Source organism: Podarcis cretensis (assembly GCF_951804945.1).
Source record: "Podarcis cretensis genome assembly, chromosome: 3".
Classification (NCBI taxonomy): domain Eukaryota; kingdom Metazoa; phylum Chordata; class Lepidosauria; order Squamata; family Lacertidae; genus Podarcis; species Podarcis cretensis.
Window position 1 is genome coordinate 56274111 of NC_137172.1, and position 19023 is coordinate 56293133.

Below are 19023 nucleotides of genomic sequence, written 5' to 3' on the forward strand. Positions count from 1 at the left end.
TTAAAAGTCCCATCAGCTTCAAAGGTAGCTTGATATGTTGCATTCATCCCAGCCGATGTTCTGATATTCTATTTGTTCTGGAATTTTAATAGGAGTCCAGCCTATTGAGGTCAGACTGCCAGTTACAGAAATATTACCTTGTGGTCTTTATACTGAAAAAAATAATACAATTACACTACAGAACGCACCCTATCCAACTACCCAGAAAATTAATCTGCAAAAGTTACTAGTCCATAAAACTTTACTAGTTCACTTGTTTCTGTGTATGAACTGTCTCAAATGGCTAGTCTAAAAATAATGCATATCCTCATGTATAGTACCATTCATGTGAACATTAACACCCATCACACATGTATTACTTCAAAACTCTTACAATTTGGCAGTTATATGGAAAACTACAATTCATGGAGCACTGCATAAACTAAATAGTATTGTCATCAGCATAGGTTTTGGAAAAGTGAAAAGTATAACTAGTAAACTAGAAGCTTGTGTAAAACCTCATTTTAGTCATACAATATTTACCTGTGCAAGAGAGTTAAGCAAGCAAATTTTAACCTAGTACAGTGGTACCTCGGGTTACATACGCTTCAGGTTACAGACTCCGCTAACCCAGAAATAGTACCTTGGGTTAAGAACTTTGCTTCAGGATGAGAACAGAAATCGTGCTCCGGCGGCGCGGCGGCAGCGGGAGGCCCCATTAGCTAAAGTGGTGCTTCAGGTTAAGAACAGTTTCAGGTTAAGAACAGACCTTCGGAACGAAGTAAGTACTTAATCCGAGGTACCCCTGTATGGCAGAATTGTACATCTCTATCCCCACCATCTCACCTGTTTACTTTTCCTTGCAATGAGGGTGAGATGAAAGGTAGGAAAGGAAGAGTCTAGCACAAGGCATTTTCCATATCTTTTTCCTTCCCAGGCACAGCTCCAGGGAGAAAATGTAATCTGAGCACAGCCAGTTTAGAGTATCCAGGTCATATCTATTTTCTGAGTGACAGTGCAGCACAATTCTGGGTCAATGTAAGGAATAAGAAGACTATACCCTTCTATATAGTCATTCAAGTATGTTAAAATGTATGTTACACTATGGATGTGAGAGTTGGAAGGTAAAAACTTAATTCTTTTATGGATTCTAGACCTCAGCCATTTACACTAGTATTAGATTCTAAGTAACTCTACATTTTTCATATTTTGCTCACAACCAGGTCAGAGACTGCACTGAATACACAGCAGTTCAAAACAATGCAGTAATTAAAATGTGTACGTTTAATTCAAATTCACCGTAAAAAATATCCGCGGCTAATCACAAATTGTTCTATCAGCCTCCATATTTCCTACTGCTACCTCCTTGTTTTGTTTTAAGAACAAAGCCATGATTCAAAATGGAAGCCCAGTATATAAACTGCAAAATGACTGGCAAACTTTTAGCTGATCAAATTATGTGTAAGCAGAGGCATTCTTTCCCAGTGGTAGGCGGCCGCATGCCAAGGAACTATGTGCTAGAACTTGTCCTGTACTACCTGTTCAAAGGAAACTGCGCAAGAATATTTCAAGCTCTGACACATACTACTTTGTGCAAAAACATCCACAGGAGTATTACAAAAAGACAGCAGTGATGTTTCAGCAAACCCTGTGTCAAAGGAAAATGCTCCCCTGCATTTTTATCAGCAAGCAAAAAATGAACCATCATACCTTACATAAAACTGTATCGCTAACACCAATATCGCTTTGGCAAAGTTCCTCTGGCCCTTGCATTTTGGATTCTAGCTCTGTTCTGTACAGATGGAAGTGAAACCTGCAAAGTTGATACCACATCGTGTGCTGTTCCCGGAAAGTATACATTAAACCCATAATTTTGCTTTTCTCCTTTGGAGAGGTTTTATTTTAAACAAAACTTTTCTGTCTTCTGTTAAGGGCTGCTGCAGATGCAGTACTGGTATTTAACCACAGCTGGTGCTGTATTTATGCAGCTCAGGCTTCTTAGATTTTCATCTTTTAGGAAAGAACCTGGAACAAATTACAGTGGTAACCTCCGGTTGCAGATGGGATCCGTTCCGGAGGTCTGGTTGGATCCCGAGGTTTCCGCAACCTGAGGACTGCTTCTGTGCATGCGCAGACCACTTCTGCGCATGTAAAATACTTTCGGGTTTGCCGTCGAAGTTTATATAACCAGAGGATTAGGTAAATGGAGGTAAGACTGTATTTCAAATCTAGACCACAAAATTAAGATGAAGGTAAATGTAGAGGTTAAAAGGAAAGGGGTTACAACATATAAACAGTAAAGGGTCTCCTTAACACCATTTCTGAAAGCCATCTGGGGGAAATTCCAGGCCCACACAATCACAATTTGACAGGAACAAAAATATTTTATTTTGCATGAAAGATGTATGGACAAAACAAAATCGAGCAAAACCTTGTATCTAACATACAAAGTTGAAAACCCAAGTTTGTGTGTATATGTGAACATCTAAACATTTGATGCTGATTCTGAAGTCTAAGATATTGGGGAACAGATGCACTAGATGCAAAAAAAACCTGTGTCATCCTTGCTACAGCAGTGTATGAACAAAACTACACTTTTTATACCCCCCCCCACCACTATCCTCCACACCCACCCATCCCACTGGGAAGGTTTTTGGCTTTTTCTTTAAATGGGCTAACTTTTGATGTTGGAGCCCAACTGGGGGAAAACAAGCTGGAAAAAATGTGTATTTCGACAAGAGAACTAACTGGCAGGGGAAGAGACAAATATCAGATTGGGATTGCATCCTAACTTGAGTATTTAGAAACTATAAAAAGAAAATTTCATTGTGAAAGATTAGCACCTGGAACTGTAACACTGGTAGCTAAGTATCTAGAATCCACTTGATTCAAATAAGTCTAACAACATCTATACCTTGTACTTTTTAATTACAGTATTTTATTAAATGTTGTTTCCATGCACACCAGCAGCAGATATAACATGAAAAAATGTAAGTTGAACTGTAATTTGGATATGAATTTTCAAAAGGTTCAATGTGACAAACTGCTGAAATCAAGTATGTTGTGTATGGTATGTTCAGTGTTTTCTTTTCTTTTTTTTTCATTTTATCTTATTTTATGTGGATGCTGGCAAGCCTGATCTGTGAAATGTATAAAATAAGTGGAAAGGGGATACAATTTGCTCTTTTCACATATCACAAACAGATCTCACTTATTTTCCCCAGAGCACACTGCTTCAAATTGAAGAGTGAAATTTGTTTTCTAATGTGGATTATGATATGTTTGAGCTTGCAAAATATTTAATAGCATGTCTGACACCTATTTATGATTTAATTCTTAAATCAGTAAGTAGAGTAATGTTGCCAAAACAAAACAAAAGGGGGGGGGAGGGGAGAAGAGGATATAAAAACCTCTGAAATAATATTGAAAGCCTGGAGTCCCTGGGACTTTAAACTAATCATTGAAACTAATCAGAGTTAGCCTAGTTCAGCATAATGACAAACTCCAATAGTTTTCACCAGAAGAAGAGCCTTCTGTCTTCTCACAGCAACACCCTAGAGCAGCCTTCATCAGTTTCGTGCCCTGCTAGCTGGGGCTGCTGAAGAGTTGCAGTCCAAAATATCTAGAGGGCACCAGGTTGGCCAAGGTTGCCCTAGAAGGAGAGGGCAGGGGGAGCTTGTGAGAGAGGAGAGGGAGCTGCTGCCCATGAACGTAGCACTAAATCATGCTTTAATGTTATATCTGAACCAAGCCTACAGATGCAAATCAGAACAGCATAACAACCAAAAGTGCCACTTACAGCATTATGTGCAAAGCACTTTAAAATGCAATGAGAAAACGCACCACCGCCACTCCACCCGCCACTCCACCTGCTGCTTTCTCTCTTCCCTGTAATCCTACACCCTCCTCATTTATGGTGAGCAGCAGGGGGACAGGAGGATCTTAGTGCTGTCTGAATGTGGCCTTTCTTCTATTTTCCTGGTGTTTCCGCACCTGAGAATTTCCTCATTTTATATAACCAGTGTAAAAGCCACTTCTGGAAATCTAGTGGAAGCTTAGTGCTCGTGACAGTGTTGTTTTCCTTGGGGGGGGGGGATTCCTTTTGCAACCCTGTTAAAATCAGTTTTGCATTGTAATTTCACATGACAAAACCTGAGGTGGTATCCTGGTGTATGGTTTTCCCCCACCGTTTAAAATTTAGTTGTGACATGGTGGTATATTGATTTTTAAAAGCCACAGTTCTGTAACACAACAGATAGTGCAGTGTAAAAGGAATGTTAGAAATTGGGACAGAAGCACTAACATTATTTCCAAGAAAACTAACACAATAAACCCCAAATCTGAATGGAGTCTTAATTTAAAACCTGACATCCACCATAGCTCCAGAAGTTGTTATATGGTGCCCCAGTTGCCAGCCTACACTGTATGGCTCTTCTTTTACAACTGAACATGGGCCTTTGAATATAAGCAAGCCCGGTGCCTTTGAAATATAGATATTTAACACAACAGCTAATGCATTATTGAATGCATACGTCTGAAGACACAGAGGCAAACTTTGGTCTCAATGCCTTTTCCAGAAGGTATTGTGTCATCCAGCTGAATAAGCTTTGCTCTCCCAATGCAGCAAGCATTTTCTGTTTAGCCTACAATTTCCGACATCATTGTAAAGATAGAAATCATTATAATGTTTCTATTTTCCATAATAATGCAATTGTGCTACTTTAGGGATTTTCTTCAGTAAACATTGTCGGATGACCACTGTTAAGATGTAGAGCTAAGCTACCATAAAGTTTCTTTCTTGTGTCAAATTTGATTCTGTGATTATCCATAATCTATGCTCACCTCCCTCTATAGAGTGAATTATACTTAATGGAAGGGATAATTCTAAAGGAGACAATACAACATAAAGTCTTATCCTGCTATGAGAAGTCTTTTTCAATTTAGTCAATGAGGCTTAGCATCAGACAGAAAGGGGGAAAAGACTGAACATTTCCCAGCAGTACAGCATACAAGCATACCCCCTACTTAAAATAATCTTACTTATACATAAAAATGTGTAAGGCTATGTGAATGCTGACTTCTATACAAGGCATAGGGCAACTTCATAGTGTTATGGGGCAATCAGCAAAAGTGTAAAAAGTGTTAAAAGCAAAGATTCCCCATCCAATCCCCAAGATAGCATTTTATATGTTTAAAAAACTTGTGATAATTACATCGGTATTCCCATAGGGCGTCTGCCACCTCATTCACTGAACACTGGACACCTTACAGTGGCTTAAGATTTCTTAACCCTAGTATGCAGAAGTGCTTGCAAGGGGCATGCTGTTCCAAGAAAACTTGTAGCATCCTAGGATGGCTATAGGGAGCCGAAGATGCCTTTGGGGCATTAATCCTAGCATTTGGTGCTTTGGGGGTTTTTAAGGTAAACAGTCCCGTTTTGTGGTTACAAGGGCAAAGATAAGACTCTGACTCTGTTAACATGAAACACTGTACTTGGCATTGCCATTTCCCTATACGTTGCTTCCTCCGTGCCCACATCTGCCTTAAGAAAATACTTGCACTGTGCAGTGCAACATCAGTGTTATTCACTGCCTAAAACTGCGATCAATAACTATGCTAATAAAATGACCTTTTGATCTTGTCCCTTGGTTTACTGTTAGATGGTCACTTCTGATAAGAATTGTCTGCAGGAGATGTGAATCTCCCTCCATTTCATTTCCACAACCATTGGCATTTGACCTGAGCACATGTCTATTTAAAATTTAAAAACTTAGACACATGGGAAATGGGTGGCTAATTTGCATACTCATACATTAATTCTGAAACAATGTCATTTAGTATGGATGAAGACTTGGGCTCATGCACTCCCACCTCTCCTCTCCTCTTACCCCCCCCCCAGCCAGGAGGAGCAGCTAGCCAACATTTACTTTTACAGAATCTTATCTTGTCCTTGCATATATACCAGAGATCATGGTTTATCAAAAACTATGCTTAGTTTAACAAGCCATCTTAATAACATATGGTTTGAAGTTAGCTTATTTTGGTTTTTCTGACCAAAGTTTATGATAACCCACCATCTTTGGTTTGTAAACAATGACAAACTGAGATTTGGTGAAAGTGATACTAAATGCTGGAGAACATCTTCACTGGCTACAAAGGTGGAGCAGAGGGGCGCACACGAATTTGAGGCTTCAAACCGGGTTTCCTCAAACTCAGCCCCCCAGATGTTTTTGGCCTACAACTCCCATGATCCCTAGCTAGCAGGACCAGTGGTCAGGGATGATGGGAATTGTAGTCTCAAAACATCTGGAGGGCCAAGTTTGAGGAAGACTGCTTTAAACTCATTCTAACTTGTGTACACAGCGCTACACCATGGTTTAGCATTACATGCAAACACAGGGTATGCGACGCAATTATATATTTACACAATAGGATGTTGCTCCAGTCAACTATACAAGGGCTGATGCGTGCCAATGTGTTATATCATTTACTCAACAATATAACTAATTGAAGATGCACTTTCTTTGGAACACATTTCAGGTAAGGGGGACTGCTGATCTTTTGAGAAAAGTGTGCATCTTTACCTACTTTCACAGGATCCAGCTGAGCTGATATGACTGACAAATAATTTTATTCTGTTGAATGGAGTTTAGGAAAGGAGGCCTTTCATCCTGATGAATCTGACTGACACCTTCAGACCCTGCCCAAAGACACGCTGGCACTGCACAATTACTGTGCAGACAGGTTCTAATAAACTTCCTTTAATAAAGAAAAGCACTGTAGTATAAATAAGAAGCTGAACATGTTTTTTTTTTTATAAAAAATATATATTTAACAATACTTCCATGGGTGAAATTTCAAATTCTATTGGTTTCAAGGCCAGTAGCATAACTGTGCAATGTACTGAAGCCTATAAATATATTTGGCCTGATTTTCAGAGCTGTTGAATATTCATTACTTCTGACTGTATCAATATACATTCAGATCCTTCATTGATTCTGAACAGTTGTCCTATTAATTTATATTTAGTATTATTCCTTTGTATTTCTGGGGAAATGTAGCCACCTAGGATTAGGGTGACCATACTAGGGCAGGGCTCCTGTACCTTGAAGAGCTAGCTGCTTTAGACATTATCTAGATGTGACCATGGCACTTCTTGGAAAACACACTGTACTGCACAGTGGTAAAGTAGGAAAGGGATTAGTGTTTTAAAGAAGAAGTCTTATTTCCCTCTTCACACAGTGTTTGTTTGCCCTTCAGTTGCCTCACTCCTGGTTGTGTTTCCTTTGAAAGGGCTCACTTCTTGTTTCAGACACTGAAACACATCTGTGGTGAAAAACGTATCAGAGGGGAGTGGCTGAAGGGTTCAACATCTTGTTATAATCATCCACTTTAAACATTCAGAATGTTCAATTAGAATTTCTGCCTTTAGGCGGTACATAGTTCCGCCTTGCAGTGGAGCACTGGACCTCCCCTCTTTTTGTCCTTGCAGATTCTATCATGTAGACGTGCAGGCCTTTGGTATTCTTACAAAATGGCTATAATGTTGTTTTCCAAGTACACTTTTATAAAAATATTTCTGGGTTCCTTCCATACATATCCAAAATTTAAAAGACCCAGAATTTCATTTGTAAAATATTATACATATGGGCAAATCTGTTTGAAGAACATGTTATGAAATATCAATGTTTTCCTTCTTAGAGCAAAGCATAGTACAGGGTCATCAACTTGTTTGGACACGTGGGCTCAGTTTCAAACCACAGTAATTGCTAGAGTGCTGGTGGCGGAAAACTCGTTCTGAATCGGACCATACACAGGTTAGAGCTCAACGTCGAGCCTACCAAGTGGCAATAATGATGGCGAAGAGGATCTTCTTCACCTCCTCTATTGCATCTGCAGAAAACAGCAGCAGGAGACTCTTTCAGGTGTTTCACAATTTAATGGAACCACCCCCACCATCGGGGCATGGTGAGGACCCCAATATCTCCTGCAATGATTTTGCAAAGGTTTTTTGCAGATAAAGTCACTCAGATTCATAAAGAGATAGACTGCACCGTGGGAACAGGGCCGGGGCGGGTGAGTGCCAGAGTCCTGTCTAGTCAAGTTGCATGGGATCAATTCCAATCCGTGCCTCCGAGGATATGGACAGGCTGCTTGGATGAGTGAAACCGACCACCTGTCTCCTTGATCCTTGCCCATCCCGGCTCATAAAAGCGAGCTGGGAAGGGCTGGGCAATGGGCTCCACGGGATGATGAATGCTTCCCTCTGTGGGAGAGCCTTCCCAGAAACACTGAAAGAGGCAGTTATTATTCTTTGGACCCGGCCAATATGGCCAACTATCGTCACAGCTGTCCATAGAGGAACAGGTCAATTCTGTGTCCAGGGTAGCTGTCTACCAGCTCCATCTAGTACACAGGCTGAGACCCTACCTGCCTGCAAACTATCTCGTACTAGAGCTGTGTATACTCTAGTTATCTCCCGTCTGGACTACCACAATGTGCTCCGCATGGGGCTACCTTTGAAGGTGACTCAGAAACTACAACTAATCCAGAATGCGGCAGCTAGACTGATGACTGGGAGTGACAACCAAAACCACATAACACCGCTTCCGATTCGTTTCCAAGCACAATTTGAAGTGTTGGTGCTGACCTTTAATGCCCTAAATGGCCTCGGTCCAGTGTACCTGAAGGAATATCTCCACCCCCATCATTCAGCCCAGACACTGAGGTCCAGCTCTGAGGACCTTCTGGCAGTTCCCTCATGGCAAGAAGTGAGGTTACAGGGAACCAGGCAGAGAGCTTTCTCGGTAGTGGCGCCCACCCTGTGGAATGCCCTCCCATCAAGGAAATAAACAACTATTTGACTTTTAGAAGACATCTGAAGGCAACTCTGTATCAGAAAGTTTTAAATCTCTAATTTTTACCATTTTTTATGTTCTGTAGGCCACCAGAGTGGCTGGGGAAACCCAGCCAGATGAGTGGGGTATAAATTATAAAATTATTATTGTTAATTGTTTTTATCATTGTAGGAACCATATATAGAGTATAACCAAACCACACACTACAATCTGTTCTATTGGCTGCCATAGAATGTTTCTAATTTCAGCAGGGGAGGAGGCCCAGTGCGTATATATGTGCCTGCAGCTATTGGCAAGCCATGGTATGGTAGATCTGCGAGATGGAATAACTTCAATTCACTGGCGGAGGAAGAGGGGGCGGGGGAGCACACCGCCCCCAGCACCACGATCCTAGTGGGGTGCCATTGTGGCTGGAGCCCCACCGCGCTGGGAGCCATGCCCCTGCAGGTGGTGAGCCACGCCCCCGGGATGCACGCCACGCCCTTGGGGCGTGCGCCAGCCATGCCCGCGCCTGCTCTCCGCCCCCGGTGCCAGAGCATGAAGCTCTGCCACTGCTTCAATTTCCATTCAACTCAGTATTGATCTTTTTCTGATATTCCACATAATTCTGCTGAAAAGTCTCATGAATCAGGGAAAGCTGTACCTAATTTCCTTTCTCAAAATTAGCCAGTTTACATGCACAATTGATAAAATGATACCTTCTTCATCACATCTTACATTTCTAGCTACATATCTACCAGATATTTAGCCTTATAAAGGATGTAATAAATGGTAATAGCAATAATAATAATAATAATTTTAAAGCTCTGAAGAAACAGGTTGACAGCTACCAATGTACTGTATGTCTTCAATGGCTCCTCCTAGGTATCCCGTCTTTCAAGACAAGAGCAGGGCAGCCCCCTGGCTAAGAAGGGAGAGTTTTAAAAGTTTCTGCACAAATCACATTTTGTTGCATGGTTCCACTTATCTGATATAATGCCTACAGCCACAAAAACATAGTGAACTCAACAAAGAGGGCTTTTTAGAATCAATCCATAACAATCTGAGCCAACTTACCACTTGGCTTTATTCAAAGACAACTTGCTACCCTGGCAATTTAATTGACAAACTCATATTCTTGAATTTTAGTTCTTTACAAAAAGGCAATAATATGCAAGCTAAATGAAAAAAACTGGATTCAGATTATTAGAGGTTCACAAACGAAACACATGAAGCTCTGGAGGCTGTCCAAAGTGAAATCATTTCTAGGTGTTGATGTCCATTCAATAAAAATTCAATGTTGTAATTATCTTCTAACTGCTTCCCCAAAGAGTTTTAGTAATCATAACCATAATATTTCTTAGCCAATTATATTAATGCCGCAAAAAGACAGACAGGGCCAGCAGCCAATCACTGTGCCAGATCACTGCCTTCAGATGGATACTTTACAATTAGCCTACAATTCGCAAGTGAAAAATGCAACACTAATCTTAAAATAACAAACAGTAAAAATCCTTTTAAAAAATAAAGAGTATGCTTGGTTAAACATGTAGCACCTCTAATTAAATTATGGAGTGAAGACTCTTATCCTCTTTGCTTCCACAAATAACAGGTAACAGTCAGTTCTAATAGCTCTATTAAGTTACACCAAAATACGTTTCATGTCACTATTCAACTAAACAGCTCATCTCTAAACAAGTAAGGCTCCGTTACTGCAACCCTGCCAACTAAACCCCACACTGAATGGTTCAGTTTGCTCCATAATCACATGCAACTTTCTCTGTATGGTAATATAAGCTTATATTTATGCAACACATGTGGTCCATGTTTTCAGAAGATGAAACACAATACCTCAGCAAAACTGTGAATGTATAGTTACAAGCTAATTAGCCACTTGTTGAATATTCCATGCCAATGGAACAAATACACTTTCCAGGCAGGTCATTATTTTCATCTTTGTCATATTTAACATCAAATAATAAGAGAAAATTAATTCTAGTTAGCCACGTGTAGAGACAAAATGGTGTTTTCTCTTCATTATCAAAAAAAGGGCCTTGTGCTTATAACAGAGCACAAGCTTCAATAACAAGCCTGATCAGAGATTTGCCGGCATAGTCTCTGGGTAGCCTTCATCTACTATACCCATTCAAAAAACAATGACTGCATCCTTGCTAATATATGCTGAGTATGTAAGTAATTAACCCTCTGAGATATGGCAGAGAAGAAGTTGTCATCAACAGGAAAACCTAACTTGACTAGAAGAGATCCATGCAACTTACATGATCTCTGACAGGTGGGAGGGGAACCTCTGCACTTTAGTGAGTGGGATGGATACAAACACACACACACACACCAAGAGAAAGAGAGAGAGAGAGAGAGAGAGAGAGAGAAACTGACACAATACATACTTATAAAGTGTATGCAAAAATGACATTGATAACAATTATCTGAACAAAAACAGGGTGATTTCTCACTCTGAACAATACTGTTCTTATTTCAGGAAACTATCAATAGCAGAAAAATATATTCAGCTATCGTAAGAATTGCTAATGACAAAAATGAGAGCCTATAGACCAAAAATAAAGATTTTTTTAATGAATTCATCAACCATGATGCTAACAAAGGAAATACAACACTGAAGACAGAGATAAAAATATAGATATAAATAGCAAAAACAGTTATCCCCCAGCCTATAAAAAATACCTTGCTCTGATATGGAATATTTTTACTCTTTCATTTATTTCTTCATTCAATTTATATCCTGCCTTTCCTCCAACAGAAGCTCAGAGCAGCAGACACAGCAAAGATAAAACATTGAAAACACAGCTACTAAAAACTGCTTAAAATTTACTAAAACACAGTTAAAACATTTTAAAAACATCTCGGGGGGGGGCCCTGTTGCAGCCTAAGTATTATGAAACTAAAAAGATTGCGGGCCAGGAAAAGGAACTAAAGAAGACATGTGCAAACAAAATCTCTTCACAAACCTGTTGCTGTGGATACTGCATTCCCCCCATGGAACCTGGAGTCCGGGATTGCATTGCCATTGGAAAGCGCTGTTGTCCTGGAGGTCCATATGACTGCCCTGGATATGGACTGCTTGTCTGAGTCTGGGAGTGAGGGCTGTTGCCCACTGCAAACAACTGAGGCCTTTTCATTACCATTGGATCCATTGGGTTGCCCTATTGATTGAGGGGAAACATAAAATAAATGTATAAATATATCATATGAAGCCTTTGTTTGTGTATTTTCAGCATGTCTTCATTCCAAAATGAAATCTGCTAAATGTCTTTCGACACACACACACACACAGAAATGGTAACTTAATTTCAGCCTCTGAAATACAATTCAGAAGAAAATTTAGCAATAAGGTTCCCTTGCCAGATACATAATGGTGAAGCTCTTCAAGTGCACACTTGGCAATGAGAAGAAGCCATTTCCACGCTTGGTTCCTCCCTACTGGATTACGGCCCATATGTTCTAATTGTCCTGCTTTCAGACTCTTTACAGTGTTACAATTTTGCATTCCAAGTCAGTAAGTGAGTCATAAACAGAACTTCACATAAAAAGGCTCTTCTGATTATTATTATTTCTTTGCTTGATTTAAAAAAACAATAAACTCTGGACTTATTTTTCTTGGCATTGTATGTACTGCATTTATAGCACATCATTTCTGATTCTGCTCACGATAACACAAACCCTCTTAAGAAATCATATCTCACAAGCAGTATCTACAGCATCCATTCCTTTACAGGAAAGTCCATTTGTCGGATGTTTGGGGTTTCAAGCTTGACAAATGTTGAAAGGGAAACTCAAAGGCTGAACTCAATTTCTTGAACAGTCCACAACAAAAAAACCCAACAGTTCTTGCACCCAACTCCCTCCCCCAAGTGCCTTAAATACATAGTAAGTTTTGAAAGCAATTTGGTAGTTTAATGCATGACAATATGCGTGGAGAATTATTGAATAACACAATTTTAAAAGTGAGTAGACATGCACTCTAGTGGATTCTGCTCCAGTGCCCCAACTTTATAATTTCTATAGCTGGCCTTCCCTCAAGTACCTTTCATTCAATCTTTTTAGTAACAAAGTGCTCAGATTTGAATATGGCACTCCAAGTGGATCACCGTTATGCCCTATGAACAGTTTTAAATGCGAAAATGAATTGAACAGTTGCAGCTGCAAAGTCCTTGCAATACACATAAATATTCATGTACCACGTTTACTGTGTTTTATCAAAGTTGGTGTTTGCAAGCTTATCAGCAACTTTTCAATATTCAATTCTAATTTCTTTCAAACATTATTTTTCTTTGATATATTTACCAAGTGTTGTTCTTATCAGTAATTCCTTTCCATTCTTATTTACCCGATCTTTTTCTCTGCGTGCTCTAATGGACTCTTTGGTTTCTCTTAGTCTCACATCCATTTCAATCTGTTCTTAACCTGGATATTTATTCCACTTCTTTATTTTGCATTTCACTTCCCCATACCACATAGATTTTATTTATTCCAGTCTCCTTATAAACAATACAGTGGCTTTTACAATTCTTATCCATCTTCTTTGTATCACTGTCTATGTTATGAACTATGTTATGTTAAAATATGTGTCCACCACTCACTTTTGTTTCATTCAAAACACTCAGTGTTGATGTCAGCAGTAGAAAAACTGGAACAGGGTGAGGAAAAGTACAAATGCAAGTGGGAGTTTTTCCCTTTCCCCGTCACCATGCATGTGAGAACTACCTGAAGGGTTTTCTTTTCAGCAGCAACCACTAATACATTGTGCCATTAATTTAAGAGGTATCTTTCACTAGGTACATAGAAGTGAGCTTAAATATATACCTTGTACCAGCATTCCATGATATAGTATTATCTTGAGATTGAACAAGTCACAAAACATAGCATACCAATATATTTAACATTAAAGAGTAAAAGGTTCACAAGGACATAAAGTGGAAGTTATTTTACTCTAATCTTTACTTTGAAAAAGGCAATGAGGCTCATCGAAGTAGCAGTCTTGTAGGCATCTGCTAAGGGTACGCACACAAGGTGGAAAAGGTATCCCAAACGCAAGTTTAACACACATCAGTTAACTACAAGCGCTAGATATGAAGGCATTTAGGAAGATGGTGATTATGCCCATTATTATTAAGCATTTGCACAGATTTGAATTGACAAGGGACTGATATTGTGTTACTCCGAAATGCTTATCAACACACAACCTTTGCTTTTGACCAAGCTGTTGCCAAAGATTCCTACCAGTTTATTAAAAGGAATGTGCTATTCTACTTGTAACACACTCTGGAACTCCAAAATATAGATAGCTAACTATCAGCTACTGACACTGATTATCACTAAGTTTACTTCTCTGGTGTAAGCAGAAAAAAGGGTTCAATTAAAAGAGGTAACCATATGCTTTTTATTGCACGATACCATAAGGAAGCACCTGAAATAAACAACGTATGTGGAGTTCTCAATTACAGTACCGGGACAGATGAGACAGATGATAAAAAAGTTTAAACTGTGTGTATGAATGCAATAGTATGGCTTAAACATTAAGAAAACTTAAATTACATTATTAATCATTTTTAAAAACTTCAAACTTGCATCCACTTAGACATTTATGAGTCCCAGAGTTGGACAGATACATGTATAACAGGGATGCAGGATTCCACCCTTAAAATTTGTGTTATTGCAATGCAACACAATGTAAGATTATACTAATCCAAACCAAGACACATTTTATGCATATTCATTATTGTAATATTTTGCAAATGGTCCATCACCAATTAAATGCATAAAAAATACAGCAGCAACAATCAGAAAGTGCCGTATTTTTTGCTCTATAAGACACACCTTTTCCCTCCTAAAAAGTAAGGGAAAATGTGTGTGTCTTATGGAGTGAATGCAGGCTGCGTGGCTAAGCCAGAAGCCAGAACAGGGAGAGGGAGTACTGTGCAGCGCTCCCACTCACTGTTCTAGCTTCTGGCTTAGCTGCGCAAAGCTTCCGCAGGCCAGCGGGATGAAGGCTCCCCGCTGCCTTGCGGAGGCTTCACGCAGCTCTTGCAGGAGGTGGGGGGGGGGAGGGACAGAGCGTGTGGCTCTGTCTCTTCCCCCACCTCCCAGAAAAGCCCCCAAGAGCCGTGTGGCTCTTGAGGGAAATGGGGGAAGAGACAGAGGGCAGCTTACCCACGCGCAGCCTCTTCCGGGCAGGGGGAGCCTTCATCCCGCTGCCCGGGAGAGGCTTCAGTTGCTATCCCAGTAGCCAGATCCCTCTTGCTGTTCTGGCTTCTGGGATTCAGAATTTTTTTGCTTGTTTTCCTCCCCCCCAAAACTAGGTGCGTTTTATTGTCTGGTGTGTCCTATAGAGCGAAAAATACGGTATATTCACAATGTCTTGATCTATTTTATCATTTCTGTAGCTTCACTGATTAGGCTCTTTAATATATAGTATATATAGTCACAGCAGCAGCAAGAGGCCTATGCCATAGCACTTCCTCTAGACTCCTCAGAAAACACCATTGTTGGGAGTGTAGGCAGGGCTCATCTAGAGACATTAAACTGAAAACTGTATTTCATGCTTCCTTTTCTCAACCCAAACTACTAGCTTCTAGAAAAGAAACCAATGAACTTTAAAATGCCATCCTCTTTTCTTACACACTAATATATTTATTCTGAGATGGCTTTTAAACTTTTTGAGCTGCAGGATCAGGCATTTGTTATCTCTTTTTTATGCTGTTGGATAAATCTATTGTGACTACAGTACTAAGCAAACAAATCACAACAGAAACAAAAAATTAATCTGTTTTTAATGAACTACATGCAAGTCGACTCTTTGTGGTGCCACTGGAAGTGTAAACAGAAGTTAAAACAATATTTAAACCCAAATACATACATTTATCACACCCAATGGCCAAAACAATACCACAGGCTGAGACAAGCAGGCTGCACAGCTTAATGCTGTTGCCCTTCACATTATTATTACTATTTTTTTGACAGTAGTAACTGACTTATATTTGGCTTCACTTTTTATTCCTACTCTCTGACCTTCTTCAGGTCCTCTGTTTAGCTCTCCCTCCTAGTTTATATTTAATCAAAATTACCTGCCCCTTAATTATCTTGGAGTGACCAAAACATTCTTCAGATTCATGAACTACAGAGATCGATTTCCATGAGCATTTATTTATTTATTTGTTGTTGTTGTTGTTGTTGTTGTTGTTGTTGTTGTTGCTGCTGCTGCTGCTGCTGCTGCTGCTAGGAGACTTACTGTGGCTTCCATGCTCACAAGAGGGGGTTTTTGAGCCGAAATCTGCCTTTTCAGTGGTAGTGCTAAAGCTGTAGAGCTTCAGACAGCATCCCCATATAGTTTTAGGGGGCTTGTTAAAACATTCCTAATTCAACAGGGTTTTTCGGAACTTAAAACTGTTTTGTTTTGCTGCTTTGTACAGACTGTATTATTTTATGCTACTGACAGCTTTGATTTTTTTAAACCTGTTTTGTTTCACAATCCATTTTATTATTGTGCATTTTATTCAAAAGTTGTATAGGTATTTGGGAAAAATGATTAAGAAATATGGGTAACAAAAACCTTATTGCGATCAGAAATGACATGGACACTGTCCATGAGATAAATTCCACTCCTCCGAATTTTTTATTTTAAAGGATAGAATTTCCCCATAATATCTTAAGAGCCAATAAAATTCATCTGTAGAAATCACTGTTGCAAGAAGATAATTGTCTAAAAACAGCAGAAAGGCAGACTTCCAGTACAGTATGATCACAACTTCACATGTTTAACATGTGCAATTTCAACTTCTAGGCAGGAAGACTGGCCAGTTGAACTCACACAAATAAAATGCATGGAAGGCAAAGAGTTTAAAAGCTCTTTTCATGCAGGGCTTTTGTGGAATGGAAAGAGCTTATAAGCTCTCGGTCTTGCTTACTGGGCTGTGGGGTGCTCTTGCAAAGTCCCATGAGAATTCAGTAACCAAGGCAAGGAGCTTCAACGCTCACTGCTTTGCTTGGGGTGTCAAGGCCCACTTGGCACAAAGCTCTGGGAAGGGAAGGATGCTCGCATGGGACAGTTCCACCAAGGGGGTGCACTTCAAGTATATGTATTTTTGCATATATGCACCATCTCGGGGGGGCGGGGGGAGTAACAACTGTACAAGATGTGATCATACTGCATTACACTACACTTAATCCTGCTTTCTGCTGATTACCAGGCGCTGGGGCAAGTGTTAACAAACTGCTATTTCTTTCTGTGCCTGGAGAGGTTCTGAAGTCTTAGCAAAGGGATAAGGGATCTTTTCCAGCTCAATGGCTGTATTGCCTTGTGAGAAACCTTGCATGGGGGGGGGGGAACACCACAAAGGTAGGTGGGGCAAGAGAAGCATCTCTTTATACTGTAGGCTACATTTCAGGCACACAAAAGTCACGAGTTTAACACATACCGTATTTTTCTGTATATAAGACAATTCTTTTTGCTATTAAAAATTGGGTGAAAATTGGGTGTTGTCTTATACACAGATAGTGAATGCAGAGGGGGGACGTGCAATTAATGGCAGCAGTAAGCAGGAGATTGGCAGCGGTGATTGGGCAGGTGATTGGTGGCTGCAGCAAGTGGGCGGGTGGGCTGTAGGTGGTGGCGATTGGGAATTGGCGGCTGCGGCAAGGTGTGTGATTGGCAGTGGCTTTGGCAAGAGAACGGCAGTGGTAGGCAGGCAGGTGAGCGATTGGCGGAAGTGACCTCCCCCACCCCCACAAGCTAAACAACTTAATTTCTTAATTTTGGGTTTAATAAGATAGGTGTCATCTTATACATGGGGGCGTCTTTTACACGAAAAAATATGGTACTTCTCCAAATAGCTAAGCAAGAGTTATTATCATAGTTTAAGGGTATCTTTCAGCCAAGGAAAACCTGAAGCGTATGTAACCTGAAGCGTATGTAACCTGAGGTACCACTGTAATGCAGCTGTGTCAGAACAAGCTCCACCCACGGCAGCAAGAAGTGCCACAGAAAACTAACTGCAATGTTAATAAATTTTGCGGGGGGGGGGGGGCAGAACCCTAGAATGGGAGGCAACCTTACTGACATTGGCATTCACATTGGGGAAGGGCATGTACAAAAATACATCTATTCTATTTCATATAGTTATATATTAACACAGGAAAAAATGTATGCTGGTCATATATCCTCCACATTTATGGCAAATTATTAATCAAGTCCCACCTGAAACAATTTGTTAAATTGATTTTAATCACTGGGCCTCTCATGTGAAGCTTTGTATAATCAGCATTTCATTTACAAAATTAATTGCCTGATTGATTCTCAAGAGGCAGTAGCTGTCATTACACTGCTGTCATAACTTTTGAGAAGGGGTGTCACAGCATGGAATTCTGACAGTATGAAAAGCATTGCTATTTAAAACTGAGGGTGGGGGGTGAAAATAAATGTAGTGACTTCACCAAGAAGCTTTTCAGCCTAAAATAAAGTTTTTTGTGTTTTTTTCTTTTTTAAAAAAAAAATCCTGACAGTTTTAATACGACTTGTGACTCCCATCTTCCACTCACTGAATTAATTTACAAATATACTATTCAGCATTTCTTACTGAGAATCACTGTCAATTTAAGTCAATTATACCATGGCATTTCTAGATTAATATAACAAGGTTGTTGGTAGATCAGGGGGTCAGCTGCTCAGAGGTTAGTGTTAAGGTTGATTTGCAATTTGTTTGTTTTTAAAGATTTCAGAAAAGCCAACTGACTGAGAAGCTGTTTCATTGTCTTAAAAATAAGAGCACAACTCTCCCAGCTTTTCTTTAGGCTTTTATCTGCTATATGTTGTATACAGAGCAGTGGTTTTTCAACCAGTGTGCCGTGGCACCCTGAGGTGCCTTGAATGATGGCCAGGGGTGCTGCAGGCAACACTGGCCTCTGTCCCTCTTTCCATCCCTCCCTCCTCTGATGCCCTCTCACATCTCTGCCTCCCAAGGGCTTGCACAGCTGTTTGTTGCAACAGCTCTGGCTACAAGCTCCGCAGGCAACTGGTGCTTCTGGGGCTGGCCAGGGGGAGCTTCCCGGGCACCTGTGGGAAGGCAGCTTAGAGAACAGGGCAGCAGCTGTGGCAGCCCAGAGGACTCCTAAGGAGAGGGTAGGGGAGAGGAGGCCGAGAGAATACTCCACAAGGGAGGGTGTTCAAAGAGGG

General features: G+C 40.3%; 1 protein-coding gene across 11 annotated transcripts in view; it reads right to left on the reverse strand.

Annotated features, from left to right (window-relative positions):
- ARID1B (AT-rich interaction domain 1B) overlaps positions 1 to 19023 on the reverse strand; it is a 365703-nt gene that overhangs the window by 313745 nt on the left and 32935 nt on the right. For all 11 annotated transcript variants that reach the window (XM_079971468.1, XM_079971467.1, XM_079971476.1 and 8 more), the window contains exon 2: positions 11804 to 11998. In XM_079971468.1, the coding sequence (XP_079827594.1) occupies positions 11804 to 11998 (195 nt within the window). The remainder of the gene's footprint in view (positions 1 to 11803; positions 11999 to 19023) is intronic.